Source organism: Thunnus thynnus, chromosome 12 (genome assembly GCF_963924715.1).
Source record: "Thunnus thynnus chromosome 12, fThuThy2.1, whole genome shotgun sequence".
Taxonomy (NCBI): Eukaryota; Metazoa; Chordata; class Actinopteri; order Scombriformes; family Scombridae; genus Thunnus; species Thunnus thynnus.
Window position 1 is genome coordinate 32,076,587 of NC_089528.1, and position 19,053 is coordinate 32,095,639.

The 19,053-nt window shown below is 38.1% G+C and overlaps 2 protein-coding genes across 7 annotated transcripts; one reads left to right on the top strand and one right to left on the bottom strand.

Moving 5' to 3' along the window:
• Positions 1 to 1,733: 1,733 nt before the first annotated feature.
• LOC137194782 (zinc finger protein ZFP2-like) lies at positions 1,734 to 11,989 on the bottom strand. 4 transcript variants are annotated; one of them, XM_067606938.1, is made up of 5 exons: positions 11,590 to 11,987; positions 10,157 to 10,311; positions 9,164 to 9,424; positions 8,488 to 8,748; positions 1,734 to 5,752 (listed from the first exon to the last, which is right to left on the bottom strand). In XM_067606938.1, the coding sequence occupies exons 2-5, from the start codon at positions 10,244 to 10,246 to the stop codon at positions 4,643 to 4,645; spliced, it is 1,722 nt and encodes a 573-aa protein (XP_067463039.1). In that variant the 5' UTR covers positions 10,247 to 10,311; positions 11,590 to 11,987; the 3' UTR covers positions 1,734 to 4,642. The 4 variants fall into 4 exon arrangements, with proteins under 4 accessions (XP_067463039.1, XP_067463042.1, XP_067463041.1 ...); XM_067606941.1 differs by having other exon boundaries at positions 10,157 to 10,314; XM_067606940.1 differs by lacking the exon at positions 11,590 to 11,987 and adding an exon at positions 11,260 to 11,559.
• Positions 11,990 to 14,520: 2,531 nt separating this feature from the next.
• Positions 14,521 to 18,553, top strand: LOC137194787 (tripartite motif-containing protein 16-like). 3 transcript variants are annotated; one of them, XM_067606947.1, is made up of 3 exons: positions 14,521 to 15,191; positions 15,731 to 15,934; positions 16,036 to 18,553. In XM_067606947.1, exon 3 carries the CDS (start codon positions 16,162 to 16,164, stop codon positions 17,830 to 17,832), a length of 1,671 nt encoding a protein of 556 aa, XP_067463048.1. In that variant the 5' UTR covers positions 14,521 to 15,191; positions 15,731 to 15,934; positions 16,036 to 16,161; the 3' UTR covers positions 17,833 to 18,553. The 3 variants fall into 3 exon arrangements, with proteins under 3 accessions (XP_067463048.1, XP_067463050.1, XP_067463049.1); XM_067606949.1 differs by having other exon boundaries at positions 15,826 to 15,934; XM_067606948.1 differs by lacking the exon at positions 14,521 to 15,191 and having other exon boundaries at positions 15,213 to 15,934.
• The last annotated feature ends 500 nt before the right edge of the window (positions 18,554 to 19,053 follow it).

The following is a 19,053-nucleotide window of genomic DNA, read 5'->3' on the forward strand; positions in this document are numbered from 1 at the left end:
ATACATTAACTCTCCTTATGCGTTTATAAATGTCTTTCTAATAGTCTGAACTCAGTGGAAACGGGTTCAACTGAATAACTGCTGAGCAAGATGTCAGCAGTTAGCGGGAAGAATTTACTGTATCCTAGCAACGGATCACGCAATGCATCATGGGAATGCACCTCATTTAGCTGTGTAGTGTCTTCAAAAATAAAGCAATTCCATGTTTATGGGAAAACAACAACAAAAAAGCAATATAACAAATACATAAATGAATGCAAACTTTACACACATGAAACACGCTATATTGGGGTCATTTAAACTCAGCCTTAATGATTAATTTGAATAATAATAATAATAATAATTTAATTTGTTCTCAAACTTTTTCACCTCAAGGACTAAACTGAAACAAATCAGACCACGGACCCCCATCTGATAAGATTTTTGCTTTTAGATTTAGTTTTATTACAGAAAGTGTATGAAACCCATGACCAAAATAGTCAAACATTCTGTCATCATGTTACTTATGGATGGAATTATAGGGAAAATAAAATATTCCCCTTCTGCTGGGGACCCCCTGGAACAACTTCAAGAACCCCTGGGGGTCCTTGGACCCCACTTTGAGAACCACTGAGTTACTGCATTAAAATTATTTTCAGGTTGTGGGTAAGTGAAATAATATATAAAACATAAACAAAATAGCCTCAATCTGAACTCATTGCATCTTACAACAGAATCAGTTTTATTAGCCAAGTATGCAGCATATAACACATGCACTGTTCTCCTTTTATTCACGTCATAATTTATCATTTCTATTTGCAGACAGTGATCAGGTGAATTTAGTATGAAAAACCGACATTCAATAGCCTGTTTGATCACAACTTTTGAAGACTCTAGCATATATAATAAATTTACCAAAAAAGCTTTATATTAATATAGCATATATGTTAAAAGTTTACTTAGTATATGTGAAATTGACTTAATGAGCTAACACTAGCCACTGTTGGTGTAATAGATAGCGAGATTTAGATTTATAACATGACACACTATATTAAAAGCACAACTATTACGGAGCAAAAACATTCAGACTAGTTGATGTTTTGGATAATGCAAATAATGACCAGAACAGGTGTCTGTCAAACTGAACATTTTACTCGCCAATATGCTGCAGTTCTACAGAGAGGAAAGTAAACGACGGACTTTGCACACAAAGTCGGCGGCTGTGTCTCAGAGGTGGAGCGGGTCGTCCACTAATCACTGATTAGATCAGCGGTTCAATCCCCGGCTCCTCTGGCTCCTCCAGCTGCAGCCCCAATTATCTTTTAAGCAAAAATGCCAAACATTTGCCAGCCTGAGCTTCTCAAACATGAGGATGTAATGCTTTTCTGTGTCATACGTGACAGGAAACTGAATATAAACTGAACTGTTGGTCAGACTAAACAAAACACCTGAAGACTCTGGGAAATGATAACAGGCATTTTTTACTGTAGTTGCAGCTCTAGTCTGAAGTCAGTGTGAGGTGATCACATTCTGTTAGTGTACACATCATTTCTACATCTTCATCAGGACGCTTTTCTTGTGATCAATGATTTATTGAACTTTTCACACAAGTATAAGGGCAACAACATAAGGCAAAAATAAAGGTGGGAGAAAAATATGAAAAAAATAACTCAATGTAGGTAATATAATCATTGGAGCACCTGAGACGTTCTAACAGAGGTCAGTACAACATACAGAAACTCTAGGGGTGTAACGGTACACAAAATTCAAAGTTCAGTATGTACCTCAGTTTTGGGGTCATGGTTCGGTATATTGTCGGTACAGCAGGGGAAAAAAAGAAAATAATATTTTGGTCCTTTATTTAGATAAAATATAAACATCCAGAAATGGCTCATTGGCCCAAACTATTACTGAAACAGTTTAGTTGTGCCGCAGTAGAAAAGGAAAACTGAGTCAGGACAGCTGGTTTATGATGATTTACAGTCACTCAGAGCTGGTTCTAATGACGTGCTGTCCAATTACATCAGATATCAAATGTGTTTATAGTTGTTCTGAACTCAAAGACAGAGTGAAAAATCGACCATTACAGAGAGGGGAGGGGGACGAGGAGACGTGACATCGTTTAAATACAGATATAACGGTGCACACTTTAATATTAATGACAGCAGCAGTACTACATTAGCATGAGTAACCAGGATAACCAGGATAACTTGGCTAAGCCTGCAAGCATACATCAATGGGCATGCTACCTGCAAGCTACAGCTAAGTGGTGCACTGTAAAAACATTCTGGGTGGAACTCAAGTGGTAGAATTATTGTTCCACACATCGGATTAAGCAGATTATTAAACTATTTTGACAGTAGTGGTTTGACTGAGGGAGCACACGGAACCAGGGAAAGTCGCTTACCGGACTGAGCATCCTTTACCAAATGGTTCAGGATGAATACACAAACCATTGCACCATTACACCTCTAATAAACTCTTAACACACTGTTCCAACAGCAGCAGTCATTTCAGTCCGTGTAACAAGCCGATAACTCTATATGTTAAAATCAGGGAAAAGAAAAACTGCTTTAAAAAGGACATTTCCAGGTGTATATTTATATTCTGGGGCTTTACTGGAATATCTTTGAATGATTTACAGTTAAAAACTCCTTATTTATCTTATACTGGTTCTTTATGAAGCCCCTCAGTTCAGCCTCTGTCTGAAACAGGACGTTTTAGCTCTTAAGACCCGCCTCCCGATGAGCCCACTCTGTTCTGATTGGTCAGCTGCAGGAAGCTTTCTCTGACTCCGGATTTTACATAAACAAACCTTCACTCCAAATCTCAACGTGAAAACAATAATAATATGAAAACAATAATAACATGAAGACAATAATGTGAAAGAGGCATAAAGGGCCAGTATAATATAAATAAGGAGTTTCTTGAACTATGAATCATGCAAAGCTGCTCTAATGGAGTCCCAGAATAACAATATAAAGCTGGAAATGAGCATAATAGATCCCCTTTAATGAAAAATGATAAAATGAAAACAATAACGTGAAAACAATAATGTTAAAGGCCAATTCATACCTTATGTGTGGCCAAGAGGGTCCCTGTGTGCAGCCCACACGGACCGCACATGTGCTAGAAAGCAGTACGGCCGGTTGGAGTAACAGATCATTTAAAGCCTGATCAGAAAAAAACACTGTTTGTAATATTCACAGAGCGGATTTTACAACTCTGGAAAGTTGTTATGCTGCAACCTTGTTTACTAGCAGGCACATGTGGAACACATCTGTGACTGCGGACCTCTGAAAAAAGTACGAATGGAAACGCCTGCACGACAGCGAGACCACAGCTGTCCACGGAAAGTATGAACTGGCCTTCACGTAAAAACAAATAACAATGAAGAAAGTAACGCTAACATGAAAACAATAAAGTAACGTTAACGTGAAAACAATAAAGTAACGTTCACATGAAAGTTCACATTTCTACATTTGTGGGACAAGAATGTTTCCATGACTTTCCCAGAGCACAATGGCTCAAACTGATTTTATAGCAGCGTCTGTATGATGTAGAATAAGCCTCTATAAATGGATTAATTACAGTACATAGAACTCAAAAGAGCTATTGATGTAGTGTTTAGGTTCCAGCAAAGTATTTTATACTCATTACTCCGTCACATAAAAACATCAGCTCAGTTTCGGCTCAGTTTCTTGTTAAAGTGTTGATTAACTCAAGTTTCACAACGACGAAGCTCAAACCGGTAAATCGTCTCAAAAACCTCCTCTCATCTTTTTTTTCATTCAACTCCTTATCTGTTGAAGATCTTTCACTCAGACATCAATTTTCAGAATAACATGATGTCTGAAATTCACAAACAGCTGAGTCAGAGAGGTTTTTGCCAATTTACCTTTTAAATAACCATCAGGTTATAAATGATATGCAATCATAACTCTGCTCCTGATCTACACATGGAAAACATACAAAAACAAATATTTGTCTTAATGATATCAAAGGAGATAAATGTTTCATCATATAATCATCGTGGCTGCCACTTTACTAAGACGGTTTTTAGATTTTATGATGCTTATTGGCAAATTTTGGTGCAGCAGCTTCCACATGTCAACAGTAAACAGCTGCCTCGGCGTCTGTCTGCAGCTCTCTGTCCAGTATCATGTAGTGTTGTAGCTGATAGTGTAACATCACCCACTGTAGACTGTAATAATCTCTTTGCTTCTCATGTGATAAACTGAATGTCTTGTACTGATGGACAAATGAAACAAGCACTTTGATAACTTAATCTTCAGGTAGTTGCAGTTGACATTTCTCACTATTTCCGACATCTTCTACTTCAGTATAGACTGAACAATTAATCTGTTAATTGTGACAATAATAAAGTAAATTATCATTAGTTACAGCCATAGTTGATTTGCACTAGTAGGTGAATGTTGAGTATATTTTACTTCAGGAATAAAAACTAATTTTGACAACAATAAAAAATGAACAGTTACATGGACTGTTGCTCTGTCATAGTTAAAAATATATGTATATTATAAGTAGAAATCCAAGTGGATCAGGAATCATTAAAGGAACAATGTGTAGTATTTAGTGATATCCATTGCAGGTTGCAGATTGCAACAAATTGAAGCAGCCATGTTTCTACAGTAGCCCAGAGCTACTGCGTTACTCTCGGTTTCTCACCAGCATGCGTGCGTTTGTGCAGCTTTAGAAGACTGTCTCTGGTGAAGGTTTTTCCACATTGCTCACACCAGTACGGTTTCTGTCCAGTGTGAATGCGTCGGTGGCTTTCTAGATAACTGTTTGAGGTAAAAGTTTTCCCACATTGGTCACAGCTATACAATTTCTCTCCAGTGTGAGTGCGGTGGTGTCTTTTTAGATCACACTTTGCAGTGAAAGCTTTCCCACATTTCTCACAGCTGTACGGTTTTTCTCCAGTGTGAATGCGTTGGTGGCTTCTTAGGTCAACATCTCTAGTGAAAGCTTTCCCACACTGGTCACACCAATGCGGTTTCTCACCAGTGTGAATGCGCCGGTGCATTCTTAAATTACTGTCATCAGTGAAAGCTTTCCCACATTGGTCACAGCTGAACGGTTTCTCTCCAGTGTGAATGCGTTGATGGCGTTTTAAATGACTGTTTCTTGTGAAATTTTTCCCACATTGCTCACACCAGTACGGTTTGTCTCCAGTATGAATGCGTTGGTGACGTTTCAGTGTACTCTCTTGAGCAAAAGTCTTCCCACACTGCTCACAGTTGTAGGGTTTCTCTCCAGTGTGGATGCGTTTATGTCTTTTTAGATCTATTTCTTGTGTGAAAGTTCTCCCACATAGGTCACAGCCGTACGGCTTCTCACCAGTGTGAACGCGTCGATGGGTTCGTAGACTGACGTCTGAACTAAACGCTTTACCACACTCGTCACAGCTGTATGGTTTCTCACCAGTATGAATGCGTTGGTGGGCTCGTAGACTGCGGTCTGTAGTAAAAGTTTTCCCACACTGGTCACAACTGTATGGTTTCTCAGCAGCATGAATGCGTTTGTGCAGCTTTAGAAGACTGTCTCTGGTGAAAGTTTTCCCACATTGCTCACACCAGTACGGTTTCTCTGCCATATGAATGGACTGGTGGCGTTTTAGAGATGTCTTTGTAGCGAAAGATTTCCCACATTGGTCACAGCTGTGAAGTTTCTCTCCTGGGTGAGCTCTCTGACGAATTTTTAAATATTGTGATGTTGTGAAGGCTTTTTCACATTGCAGTCCCGTTTGTTTCTATGGCAACAGACAAACACACAGAGAAAGACAGTGAGATGACATGGTGGAGTGAGTGATCTAAAATCATACATAAAATTTCCACAGACATGTGGAACATAACCCACAGTGTTAAAGTTGGACTAAAGCATTACTACCCAGCTGCGGGGGCGTGTCCACAGAGGGGCCCTGACTTTCCTTTGTCATAAGTCAACAAACCCGTTATAGAGATACATTATAGGAAATGCAGGATCCAGAGTTGTTGAAGCTTGAACCCCAATCACAGACAAAAGTCAGGATATCTAGACCTCCCCTGATCTTTGTTTGAATACTTGGATATTTTTTTCCTGTTCAATAAAATAAAATAAAATAAGAGCATTGACAGTATTAACAATTAAAAAATAAATCAAATACAAGACAGACAATTGCAGAGAGCTTGATAGATTCATAATCAATTAATGGAAACCAGGTTCTGTTAGGCTATATCTTTTAAGTGATCCAGCATCTCAATATAAAGAAACATCATGACCCCCTTGCAAAAAAAAATTTAGGGACAGATTTGTCAGGGTCTAATATATATTAGACAAGATCATCTGCATACAATCACAGTTTATGGGTCATCTCTACAAATCCCTGCAATCTCCCAGTCCAATCTAAACTTAATGAAGAGAGTAAAAGAAATGCTAAATGAAGCTGTCTGGTCCCAACGTGTCATGGTGGACATAATTGTCTCTAGACGAAGTGCGAAGGGCCTTTGTAAGAATTTTTTGCCCACATTTAGTAGGCTAAGTGGTCAGTATATTTGCATCTCTGAGGGTCCATTTTTTTTGTTAAACTCCTATTTCAAAAATTCTGCTCATAACAAAAGGAGTAAAATTTAGAAGATGATGCTTTCTAAAATTTACTTGTGAACTTATCAGGGTTAGGGAGGGGTTTTCACATTTTATAAAGAACATTCGACAACAACAACAACAACAATAATAGTAATAATAATAATAATAATAATAATAATAATAATAATAATAATAATAATAATAATAATATTTAAGAAAAGTGCTATACAAATTAAGTTTACAAGTGGTTTATATACAATAAAACCCAGGGAGACAGTGATGTAACATTACAACAAATAAACAATAGCACTAAATAATAGAGAACAACAATAATGTTTTTTAAAAAAAAGAAATAAAAGGTCATACAAGAGATTAAAAAAACAACATAATTAGAAACAGATGGAACTGTTGGGCCAAAAATTTGTATCATGGTATTTTTTAAGATTCTGGCGGTTTCACTGTATTTATTTATTTTTTGCATGACTGAGCCTTTATTTAGATTTATACTGGCTTGTTCTACTGTCAGGAGTACATAGAATCTAAAACCATTTTAAAAAGGAAAATTCCAGTTTATTTGAGCCTGATGTATTTCCCATAAATATGGCAGTTGTGACTACGTGTCATGCTAACTTTGCTCTCTGCAGCTCTGTTATTGAGATTCCAGAGATCCAGGTTGAGATTCGGGCAAAACAAAGCCTCATGTATAATGACGGTTATTGGACAACCTTCATCAGCCTTCCCCTGCTTTTGAAATAAACATGATTTTTACATGAATCGCTTCAAAAGTTTGTTGCTGAGTCTAAATGAAAGTAAACACAGGGACTAGCTGCCTGTAGTAGCATCATGGCTAACTGCATAGAGATCTATATATCTGGGGCAGTTTTCTGGCTAACCGAACCACCCACATGTTTATCAGTAAACTGAATTGCAAGAACTGAATTTAAAAATGTGAGAACTGAATGTTAGAGAGTTTCATATTCAGTGAGGATTGAATAAAGTTTATATAGTTTTTAGATTCAACTGAATTCGATTTGATAATACAGTATTACATTCAGTTTATTGGAATTCAGTTCCAAACTAATAAATTCAACTTCTAATTATGCTATTCAGATTCAGTTTTAAATGCAATTATTCAAGTTAAACAATACAAATTCAAATTATGTGACTCAAATTCAGTTTGATCTGCAATTACTCAAGTTGAGCAATGCAAATTCAAATATAAACAATTTAAATTCAGTTTCTAGTGACACAACAACACAAGATTCATCTGAACTCTGAGTTTGTCGTTCGGTATTAAGTTAAACTTCAAACTCTTCAAAACACAGAAATGAATCAAACTACAGATAGTCAAGTTCACTCGAACTGAAAAAATACAGCTGAAATGAAAAATTGTTATTCTCAGGATCAGGGTATAAAAGAGACAAACTGTTCAACAAAACATTAGAAAACATTTAGAGCAGATGATACATTGCATTGTACAATAAATACATTTGAAATGGAACGTGTGCTCTTTCTTGTTTTCCTTTTATGACTTCTCAAATTATTTCTAAGGTTTCTTTTAGTTATAATTTGCTGCAAATGAAAACAAATTGCTGTATTGGTAGTTTACTTCAGTAAAGGATCGGTATACTACCATGCAGGGGAATGGAAAATTCCTCAAACACCAAGTAAAAAGAGATTAATTTCTATCTTTGTTAATATTACTTGCAACAAGCTGAAACCAGGAAACACTGAGACCTTTTTGTAATTTTTATGGCCCAAAAAACTCCATGAACACAAAGACTGGAAATGTTTTAGTTTCCCTTTTTCAAACTTTCTTTAAAACAACAGAATGAACAGATGATACACGGACCCTCAAGACTCGTCCTCACGTCTTTATTCTTGTTATGAAACCGGTTTTATCGTGACATCACAAACACTGACCTGTTTATCGGTGGTAGCAGAGGGTGAACCTGATTCTTCCCTTTTAACAGGGTTGTCGGTCCAGTGCTCCGGGTTCTGGTTCTCCTCCGTTCTGCTCTTGTAGTCGTCCTGGTTAGTGAAAGCCAGCAGGTCTCCTCTCTGACTGATGGACTGTTCTTCCTCTTCTTCTTTTTCCTGTTTTATGTCAGGTGGCAACCAGCGTTGAGGTGCATTACTGCCACCTACTTTGTTGTTGGAGTGTGAACCAAAGTTATCTATCCCCTTAAAAAACACAAGAAAAAAAAACAATATTTCACTGATCACTAAAATCCTTTTTTCAGTCTGGGTTAGGGGTTAGGAGTTGGAGGGTTAAGGTTAGAGGTTAGGGGTTAGGGTGTTACGGTTAGGGGGTTAGGGTTAAGGGTTAGGAGGTTAGGGTTAGGGGTTAGGAGTTAGAAGGTAGGGTTAGTGGTTAGGGTTAGGGGTTAGGGGGTTAAGGGTTAGGGGTTAGGGGTCAGGGGTTAGAAGGTAGGGTTAGTGGTTAGGGTTAGGAGTTAGGGGGTTATGGGTTAGGGGTTAAGGGTTAAGGGTTAGGGACCAACAGAATAAACAGATGATACAGGGACCCTCGAGACTCGTCCTCATGTTTTTTTTCTTGGTATGAAGCCGGTTTTATCGTGACATCACGAACACTGACCTGTTTATCGGTGGTGGCAGAGGGTGAGCCTGATTCTTCCCTTTTAACAGGGTTTTTAATGCAGAGCTCCGGGTTCTGGTTCTCCTCCATTCTGCTCTTGTGGTGGTCCTGGTTGGTGAAATCCAGCAGGTCTCCTCTTTGACTGACGGACTGTTCTTCTTCTTCTTCTTTTTCCTGTTTTACGTTGAGTAGCAACCAGTGATGAGTTGTATTACTGCCATCTACTATGTTGTTGGAGTGTGAACCAGAAGTATTGATCCCCTTAAACAAATAAACACAAGAAAAAAATAACCAATTAAAATATATATATTTCAATCGTTCAAATGATCCAATATTTCAGCAAAAATCAAAGATTAGAGAAAAAGTCCAAAAACTGAAAACAGATTTGTGTATCAGAACTTTGTTTTTTCTTCTTTCCTCTCCCATTAATCATCTCACGACCTCTCAGATTTATCTGCTGACCCTTTGGAGGGGCCCGACCCCTAGGTTGGGAACCACTGGACTAAACTAGCTAACTGTATATAAAGTAGTTGAAACTAGCTCCACCTCCAGCAGCTACAACAGTAACACTAACAGGTTTAAATTCAGCTGCACCGCAATGCTTGCACCCTTCGCCCCCAGTGAGCTCCTTGAAGCCAAACCTCCCACCTTTGAAGTGCCTTTTCTCCACTGAGACGACGAGCACCCTCCCCCCATGTTTCTAAGGACCTGTGCCAGCCAGTTATCTGCCATTCTGTGTCACTGTGTGCTGTGGAAGACGTCCTGCCTCAAAGACTATCAACCAGCTGCCCTCACATCTCAAGAGATGAAGGTGCTGGAGAGGTTGGTCTTGGCCCACCTTAGACCTCAAGGAAAACCCGGACGTGTTTCCTTTTTTTCAGATTTTTTGTCAAACAACAGAATGAATGGATGATACACTGACGCTCGAGACTCATCTTTGTGTCTTTATTCTTGTTATGAAGCCGGTTTTATCATGAAGTCATGAACACTGACCTGTTTATCGGTGGTAGCAGAGGGTGAACCTGATTCTTCCCTTTTAACAGGGTTATTGGTGCGGTGCTCCCGGTTCTGGTTCTCCTCCATTTCACACCTGTAGTGGTCGTGGTCGGTGAAAACCAGCAGGTCTCCTTTCTGACTGACGAACTGTTCTTCTTATGTCAGGTGACAACAAGCATTGAGGTAGACAAAACATGACGTTTAAAGACATCATCTCAGGCTTTAAGGAATTATAAATTTTGCAGTATTAATTGACAAAAAATCTATCAATTAATCATGAAAATGATCTGTAGATTACTCAATAATTAAAATAATCAATTGTTGATTATTGAAATATCTTTTGTCTGATCAACAGTCCAAATTATTTGACATGATATTCAATTTACTATCATGTATGACACAAATAAGATTCTAATTCTTACATTTGACACTCTGCAACCTGCAAATTTTTGGCATTTAGGCTTTTAAAAAATGACTAAAATTATTTTTTCAGTTGGATTTCTGGATGGGATTTAAGTTCACTGGAAAACAGTTGGTCCTTCCAGCTGTAATTATTACTGGAAAATGAGTCAACCACAGAGAGAGAGACTGGATTGTGAATATTTTCTGGTTTCTTTAGTCTCTATTGACAGTAAACTTCTTAAATCTTGTGGACAAACAAGACATTTGAGGTTTTCATTTTAAACTTTGGGGAACACCGATCCACATTTTTCACCATTTTCTTAGATTTTACTGTTTTCTTATAATCTATGTATTTAATGTATTTTGTAATTTCAACCTGTTTCTTTTTATTTATAGATTTATCTTAACTACCCATCTTTTACTGTTGTCTTGTTCAATTAATTATTTTGCTTTTTAATTATTTTAGTGTGCGTTAGTCTCCAAATCCATATTTACCATCCTAAACGTTTATCTGTCACTTGCTTCTATGAAATGTGCCATATAATTACAGTTTGATTGATCGATTGATTGATTGTAAGGTTTTAAAGCAGCAGTAACCTTACACAACTACAACAAAACAGAACAAATTAAACAAAACACACACGAGGACTGCAACTGATGATTATCAACATAATAATTACATAATATATGTTACCAACCGTTCACATGTTTTAAGGAACTTTTACAGAAGTTTTCTTTTTAAATGGATCATTTCTAAAGACTAAAAACCTCAAAGTAACCAATAAGCCTCTTAGCTTCAACTCCGTTAGCTCCTTTAAAACTACCGTCTAACTTTGTTAGTTCGAACAAAAAGTAAAGAAACAAACATTAAAGTTAACAGTGAGTTGATGCTAAAGCTAACAGTTAGTTGTTAACAGCGGCTATTTCACGTCGGAGCCCATCATGCTGCGCAGGCGCAGTTCAGGCTTCTATTCGCTCCTGTTTTTGCTCGTTTTTAAGGTAAAACAGAAAGTTAACTTTTATTTTACCTTTTATCTGCAGCTCTGACAAAACAACTTCTTCTTCTTCTTCTTCTGCTTCTGCTGCTGCTGCTGCTGCTTCTTCTTCTTCTTCTTCTTCTTCTTCTTGGGAGTCTAGACGCAGTGACGGCTTATTGCTGCCCTCTTCAGTCTGGATAGTTTCATTACAGCAGGTCTATAAACGTTTGTATAAATCAGTCAAATGGAGAAATTACAACAGTGTTTTTTGTGTTTTCTCTGGGTCTTCTAACCTAAGTATGGTCGAGACATTAAGCTTGTCCGTTAGTGCAACAACTACGGAACAACAGGCGTCGTGTTTTTAGGTTTTCCACCGTTAACGACTCGGGATTCAGCAGCCAGTCCCTCCAGGATTTCACAGTGTTTTGTGCGATTATTGCGGCCAAAAGTGTTTGATTTTGCAGCGGCTGTTTGTGAAGCACTTGTGTCTTTGGTGAATAAAGGTGATTTCCTTCATTCTAGGAGAGGCAAGTTTATTTATACAGAACATTTCATACACAAGGAAATTCAAAGTGTTTTATAGAATGCCAAAAAATATAAGAACAATAAAAACAAAAACAAGACTAAAAGTATGAGAATAGTAAAATACATAAAATTAGATTTTAAAAAGGTAAAGGAGCATTTAAAAGGCAGCATGAAAGATAAAAATTATAAAGCACAGATTTAAGATGTAATTAAAAGCCATGGCAAACAGATGTGTCTTCACTTTAGATTTAAAAGTAGCCCACATTGTCTCTAGTCTGAGATCTTCAGATAGTTTGTTCCAGATGTGAGCAGCATATTAGCTAAAAGCAGCTTCACCGTGTTTATTGTTAACTTTAGAAACTACATGAAGACCAGAAACAGCTGAGCTGAGAGCTCAGGAAGCTTCATACTGTATAAGATGATCTGATGAACCATTCAGAGATTAATGGACAAGCAGTAATACTTTAAAGTCAATTATTTGACAAACTGGCAACCACTGTAGTGATCTGTGAACTGGAGTAATATGCTCTGCTTTTTTTAGTCTTTGTGTTCAACCGGATCTGTCTGACTGCTTTCTTACAGAAACCTGAGAAAAGTCCATTACAGTCGTCCAGCCTGCTGCAGACAAAGGCTTTAACATGAAATCTCTGCTCCATCAGATGTTCTTTAGATGGTAAAATGCTGATTTTGTGACAGACTTAATGAAATTTAGATCTGAATCCAAGACAACTCCTATTCAAAAAGAAATCAGTTGTTATCAAGCTACGTTCTCCTCTGAAACACATGGAAACACATTTTGCTTTATAATTATAATGACAAAAGTCCACTGATTAACTGTTTTATGTGCAATTTAAATGCAAGCACTGTTGGCTGAACAGCTCTAATCAGAACAAGACTCTTACCTCTCTCGTCCTGATTGGACGTTGCTGTTACTTTGATAGAGTATTTGTATTCATGTCTCTAGAATCAAGTGGTCTGTAAGTTGTGCTAACGATGATCTTTTGACTGAAACGATCACTTTTTATTACATTTCTTCAATGCATTCTTTTGCATCTTAAGAGTCTCCTTTACATTGGGACTGTTTTCAGAAGAATCAAAGGAATAAGCAAACCTGGGAGAAGTTTGATTTCAACTCTGCCCTTTTATATATCATTTAAAATAGCCAGTTGTTAAATTGTTTATCATTTCTCTCTCTGTGAAAATTAAAATGCTCTGGAATGCCCCAAGGAACTCAAAATGATATCATCATAAACATGAACAGTTTCTTCATCATCATGTGATTAAAAAAATCTTCAGAGTGCTTTACAGATTGTTGAAAGTTGCTCATATAACTGGAGTTTCAAAGTTTCAGTTGCTAAATCATGTTTTATGTTGTTTACACAAAAGAAAGCATCAATTAACATCAACTTATTTCTATATGGATAACCGTTAGAGAGAGAGAGAGAGCCAGAATTCAAATATTTAGGGTTATGGTGGAGTTGTCATATAAAGCACATAAAAACAAAATGTAAAAAAAGCTTTAAACTTCATTAGGAATTTATGTGGTTATGACCGGGAGCCTGATAAACTATCACTGTTAAATATATACAGGGAACTAATAAGATCCACTTCTGATTATGGATGCATTTTATATGGAAAAGCATGTAAAACTACTTTTAAGTGTTTTAAGTGAATGCTGGGAGTTTAATGACAGAGGTTTTGGACAGAATATAGGTAGATTGAAGAAAAGATGGTCTGAAAGAATCTATCTGTTGTTTTAAGATCCGTATGTTAACTTACAGCTCCTAGAAGAAAAGAAGAACTGTAACAGATGACATTCATCATATTGTTAAAGATCGCGTTCAAAGACAATTGATTTTTGACAGTATATACAGATGGTTCAAAGAATCCTGATGATGGATGTGTCGGAATTGGTTCCCACTGCAACCATTTTTGGTCTTCAGTGGATAGAGCAGGTACAGCCATAAAAAATAGTCATTTGCTCAGATTCAGCAGCAGCTCTCAGAGGTTCATCATCAAGGCAAATAGTCAGAGAAGATCTCATGATAGAAATTCACATTATGCTTTTAAAATGACAGAGGATGGGTATAGAAGTGCAGTTTTGTTGGGTCCCTGTTCATATGGAGTTAAAGGTAATGAACAAGCACATAAACTGGCAAAGCCTCTTAAAGTATGTAAGGGGAGAGGCAAGAACAGCTATAATTAGCAGAAACAATGGGATACACACAATAAAGAGACATTATTATAATATACAGAAGTCGGTTCATGTTCAACAGTTTAAAGGAGGATATAGTAACCACAGAGAGGTTCATGCAGGTTTTCACTCCACGTTATATGTAATGTGGAAAAGTCAATCAAATCTGTGTCTGTGGAAGATGTAGAACACATTATCATGCATTGTAGTAAATATAATTCAGAGATATAGAAATAAAATCACTACTGAGCTCAGGACACGACTTCAGGGAAATCAGAAGGGTTTCAGTAGATTATATAATACAGGCAGGATCAGTAAATAGGGTGTGATTTATTTATTTATTTATTTGTTCTTCTGTAGACTAATCAGTATTCAGATAATCTAATGGCATTAACCTACACACCCCGAGACAGTAGGTGGAGATATGCACCTTGAAAGCAGGTTTGCGATCCGCCAATAAACACAAAGGAGGAGAAGGTTCCGTTTCCTCCGTAGCCTCCTCATGCTCCTCTTGCTCCTCACTGCGCCGTTTTCATCTCCAACGGTAAGTTGTGTTGAAAAATGCTGCAGCGCTTTTTTTATTGTTTTCTTTAGATATTGAACGGTTTATGTTGTTACCTTTAATGCATATTGTTTACCCTTAATACCGTTACGTTACCGAGCTGCTCTGTGTTTTGTTTTGTTTTTTTGGACCGTTAATATACGTTATGTAGTTATTTTCATTTAACTTTCAGGGCGTCATTTGAATTACAGCAGGCTGCGCTCCTCTGCCTCTGATTGGCTCGGCGTGATGACGTTTCTCTGACAGAACAGGAAGTTTTGTTCTATTTTTCTACTGTTTTCGGCTAATTCGTTCGAATTTGTTAAGCCGTAATAATTTCTTCTAAATGCAGTCCATTTGTTCACAGCATAGGTAGCAACCTGGGTGCTGAGGGTGAGAAAAAACATTAACGTTAAGCTTTTTTTTATTTGCTTGAAATTGTTAATAATAACATGATCCAGTGAAAGTCTTGTGAGATGCAACTGCCAGCAGCTAGCAATCCAATCACAGTGTAACACTGCTGTCATTTAATGCTATGGCTTGATTTAGAATAAACACAGTGTTTGAAATAGTAGTAAGCCATGACTCAACCTAACAATAACACCAGATCTCCCCTTGCAATGATCAATGAGTAGACTGCCATTGATTCATCAGATCTGTTCAGTCAAATGATGGATGCTAATTGTTTATTTATTCATGAATGAATAACAGGCAGTTAACAATTAGACCCTATAATAATGTATACAAGTTAAAAATAAAGATGCATTAAAGCTCGTGAAAAACCATGACAGCCCTTTCCAGTAGATTTAGATTTAGATAGACAGCAGAACAGCAAAACTTCCTGTTCTTTCAGTGTTTTTAATCAGTTATTTGACATTGAGCTGAGTGCAAACTGTAATGTCAAATTAATGTATCTGTATGTATTTTAATAGAGTGAAATCTGCACAGTGCTGTTTTGCATTGCTGAGGGAGCAGAGGAGCAGGAGAAGACCAGAAGGCAATAAATGGGTGATTTTGTCTTCTGCAGGAGCAAATAATTCCTTGAGTCGTCCCGCTCCATGCCCTACTGACATCCGTTATAACAACAGTCTTCACTCAGTGAACCGGGGAGTCATCTCAGGCACCATAAAGAAGAGGTGAGCAGTGTATTTAAATGAGAAATGAGCTACAATTTGTAAAAGGGTGAAACACAACAAGCTCCACTCTGTGCTCATATTTTCTTGTTCCCTCACCTCAGATCTACAGTTGAAGATGGATGTAACCAACATGTAATGTAGTACAAGAGCTGTCAGCCTCCATTCACTGCAGAAACACGTTGTTTAGATCAGTGAAACTCAGACAGTCGTTGCCACTGAGAGCTGAAATGGAGCAGAAAGGAGTCCAGCTGGACCGAGAAACCTTCTCTTGTTCGATCTGTCTGGATCTACTGAAGGATCCAGTGACTATTCCCTGTGGACACAGCTACTGCATGAACTGTATTAAAACACACTGGGATGGAGAGGATCAGAGGAAGATCTACAGCTGCCCTCAGTGCAGACAGACCTTCACACCGAGGCCTGTCCTGGTGAAAAACACCATGTTAGCAGCTTTAGTGGAGGAGCTGAAGAAGACTGGACTCCAAGCTGCTCCTGCTGATCACTACTACGCTGGACCTGAAGATGTGGCCTGTGATGTCTGCACTGGGAGGAAGCGGAAAGCCCTCAAGTCCTGTTTGACTTGTCCTGCTTCTTACTGTGAGAATCACCTCCAGCCTCATTATGATGCAGCTCCATTAAAGAAACACAAGCTGGTCGACCCCTCAGAGAAGCTCCAGGAGAACATCTGCTCTCGTCATGATGAGGTGATGAAGATGTTCTGCCGTACTGATCAGCAGAGTATCTGTTATATCTGTTCTGTGGATGAACATAAAGGCCACGACACAGTCTCAGCTGCAGCAGAAAGGACTGAGAGGCAGAGAGAGCTCGAGGTGAGTCGACAAAACATCCAGCAGAGAATCCAGGACAGAGAGAAAGATGTGAAGCTGCTTCAACAGAAGGTGGAGGCCGTCAGTCGCTCTGCTGATAAAGCAGTGGAGGACAGTGAGAAGATCTTCACTGAGCTGATCCGTCTCATCCAGAAAAGAAGCTCTGATATGAAGCAGCAGATCAGATCCCAGCAGGAAACTGAAGTGAGTCGAGTCAAAGTGCTTCAGGAGAAGCTGGAGCAGGAGATCACTGAGCTGAAGAGGAAAGACGCTGAACTGAAGCAGTTCTCACACACAGAGGATCACACCCAGTTTCTACTCAACTACCCCTCACTGTCACAACTCAGTGCATCTACAGACTCATCCAGCATCAATATCCGTCCTCTGAGATACTTTGAGGATGTGACAGCAGCTGTGTCAGAGCTCAGAGATCAACTACAGAACATCCTGAGGGAGAAATGGACAAACATCTCACTGACAGTGGCTAAAGTGGACGTTTTACTGTCACAACGAGAACCCACGACCAGAACTGGATTCTTAAATTATTCACAAGAAATCACTCTGGATCCAAACACAGCATACACATATGTGTTATTATCCAAGGGGAACAGAAAAGGAGAATTTAGGGGACAACAGCCTTATTCTAGTCACCCAGACAGATTCACTAATTGGTGTCAGGTCCTGAGTAGAGAGAGTCTGACTGGACGTTGTTACTGGGAGGTGAAGAAGAGAGGAAGAGCAGTTGGTATAGCAGTGGCATACAAGGATATCAGCAGAGCAGGAGGCTCGAATGAATGTGGATTTGGATTCAATGACAAATCTTGGTCTTTAAGATGTGACACTAACGGTAATGAATTTTGGTTCAACAGTATCTTAACTCCCGTCTCAGGTCCTGGTTCCTCCAGAATAGGAGTGTACCTGGATCACAGAGCAGGTATTCTGTCCTTCTACAGCATCTCTGAAACCATGACTCTCCTCCACAGAGTCCAGACCACATTCACTCAGCCTCTCTATGCTGGACTTTGTTTTTATGATAATGGGGTCACAGCTGAGTTCTGTGAACTCAAATAGACAGAAGTCATTTCAGACTTCATGTGTCAGATTCTGTTGTAATTCTTCATTTTTTTGTCTCCATTGTTTCTGAGAGCTTGTTGCTGTGGTGTTTCTGAACTGCATAGAGATCAGCTGTCAATCAAACTGGGATTATCAACACTTTTTAGTTTTTTTCTTGTTCTGTTGATGTTTTCAGTTTCTTTAAATGTGACTGTTTCCTGTGTGTTTTTATCCATGGAGGCTATCGCTGCTCATGATGACGTCTTTTACCTTCACTGACGTTTCTTCAGATGAAAATATAAACTTCTCTTTGTTCTAAATGTTAGTTTCATGTTTGTATTGATGATTTGTGTGCTGTTGTTTCTTAAACAGAGAAAACAGCAGAACTTCCTTCATCATAGATATTTTGTTCTCATCACTTTGTAAATTCATAAAGAAATGTACAATCAAACTGTAATTATCATGATAATAATCATTTATTATGTTCTTGTACATTCGTGGTTAAACTAACTGATTGTGTGGATGAAGTGAATCTGAACATGAAATTGTTGAACAAGAGTCATTTAACAGACTTGGATGTGTGTACAATCTGAAACTTGTACAACAAGCAACAATAATCCAGGCAAGAAAATACAAAAACATGAGTCATCTTCTGACTCTAGCAATATTTCTTAGGTGATAAAGGGCTATGTTTGTAACATTGTTTGTGTGTGAATTAAAATCTAACTCAGAATCAAGAGTAACACCCAGGTTCTTTACTTCCGACTTGTTCTGTGGTGCCAGACTTCCAAGTTTGCTAAAAATCTTTTGTATCTGTTCACTTGTATCAATTACAAGATTTTCTGTTTTGTCTTCATTTAATTTAAGAAATGATTGCTCATCCACTGTTCCATACAATTTATCATGGGATTCAGTGCATCAGAGTCATCTGGTGCTACAGATTAATACAACTGAGTATCATCATCATAACAATGATGATTCACACCATGATCACCAGTAATTTTGCTAAGTGGTAGCATATATAAACAATATAATAAAGGACCAAGAACTGAACCCTGCGGAATACCGAAAAGGTTATAATACTTTCCAGAGACATGGTTGCTGAGGCTAAAATATCTTCTGCCTGTGAGGTATGTGTTTAACCAATTTAGAGTTTACCTTTTAGACCAATCCAATTTTCAGATCTGTCCAGAAGAATCTTGTGATCTACTGTCTCGAATGCAGCAGCTAAGTCAAGAA

Bases quoted from the DNA above. Each gene is read 5' to 3' on its own strand.
- LOC137194782 (XM_067606938.1), bottom strand. From the start codon at position 10,246: ATGGAGGAGAACCAGAACCGGGAGCACCGCACCAATAACCCTGTTAAA. The intron at 9,425-10,156 runs GTCAGTGTTCAT...TATTTGTTTAAG, and splicing joins CTGCTACCACCGATAAACAG to GGGATCAATACTTCTGGTTC. The intron at 8,749-9,163 runs GTCAGTGTTCGT...GTGTTTTTTAAG, and splicing joins CTGCCACCACCGATAAACAG to GGGATAGATAACTTTGGTTC.
- LOC137194787 (XM_067606947.1), top strand. From the start codon at position 16,162: ATGGAGCAGAAAGGAGTCCAGCTGGACCGAGAAACCTTCTCTTGTTCG.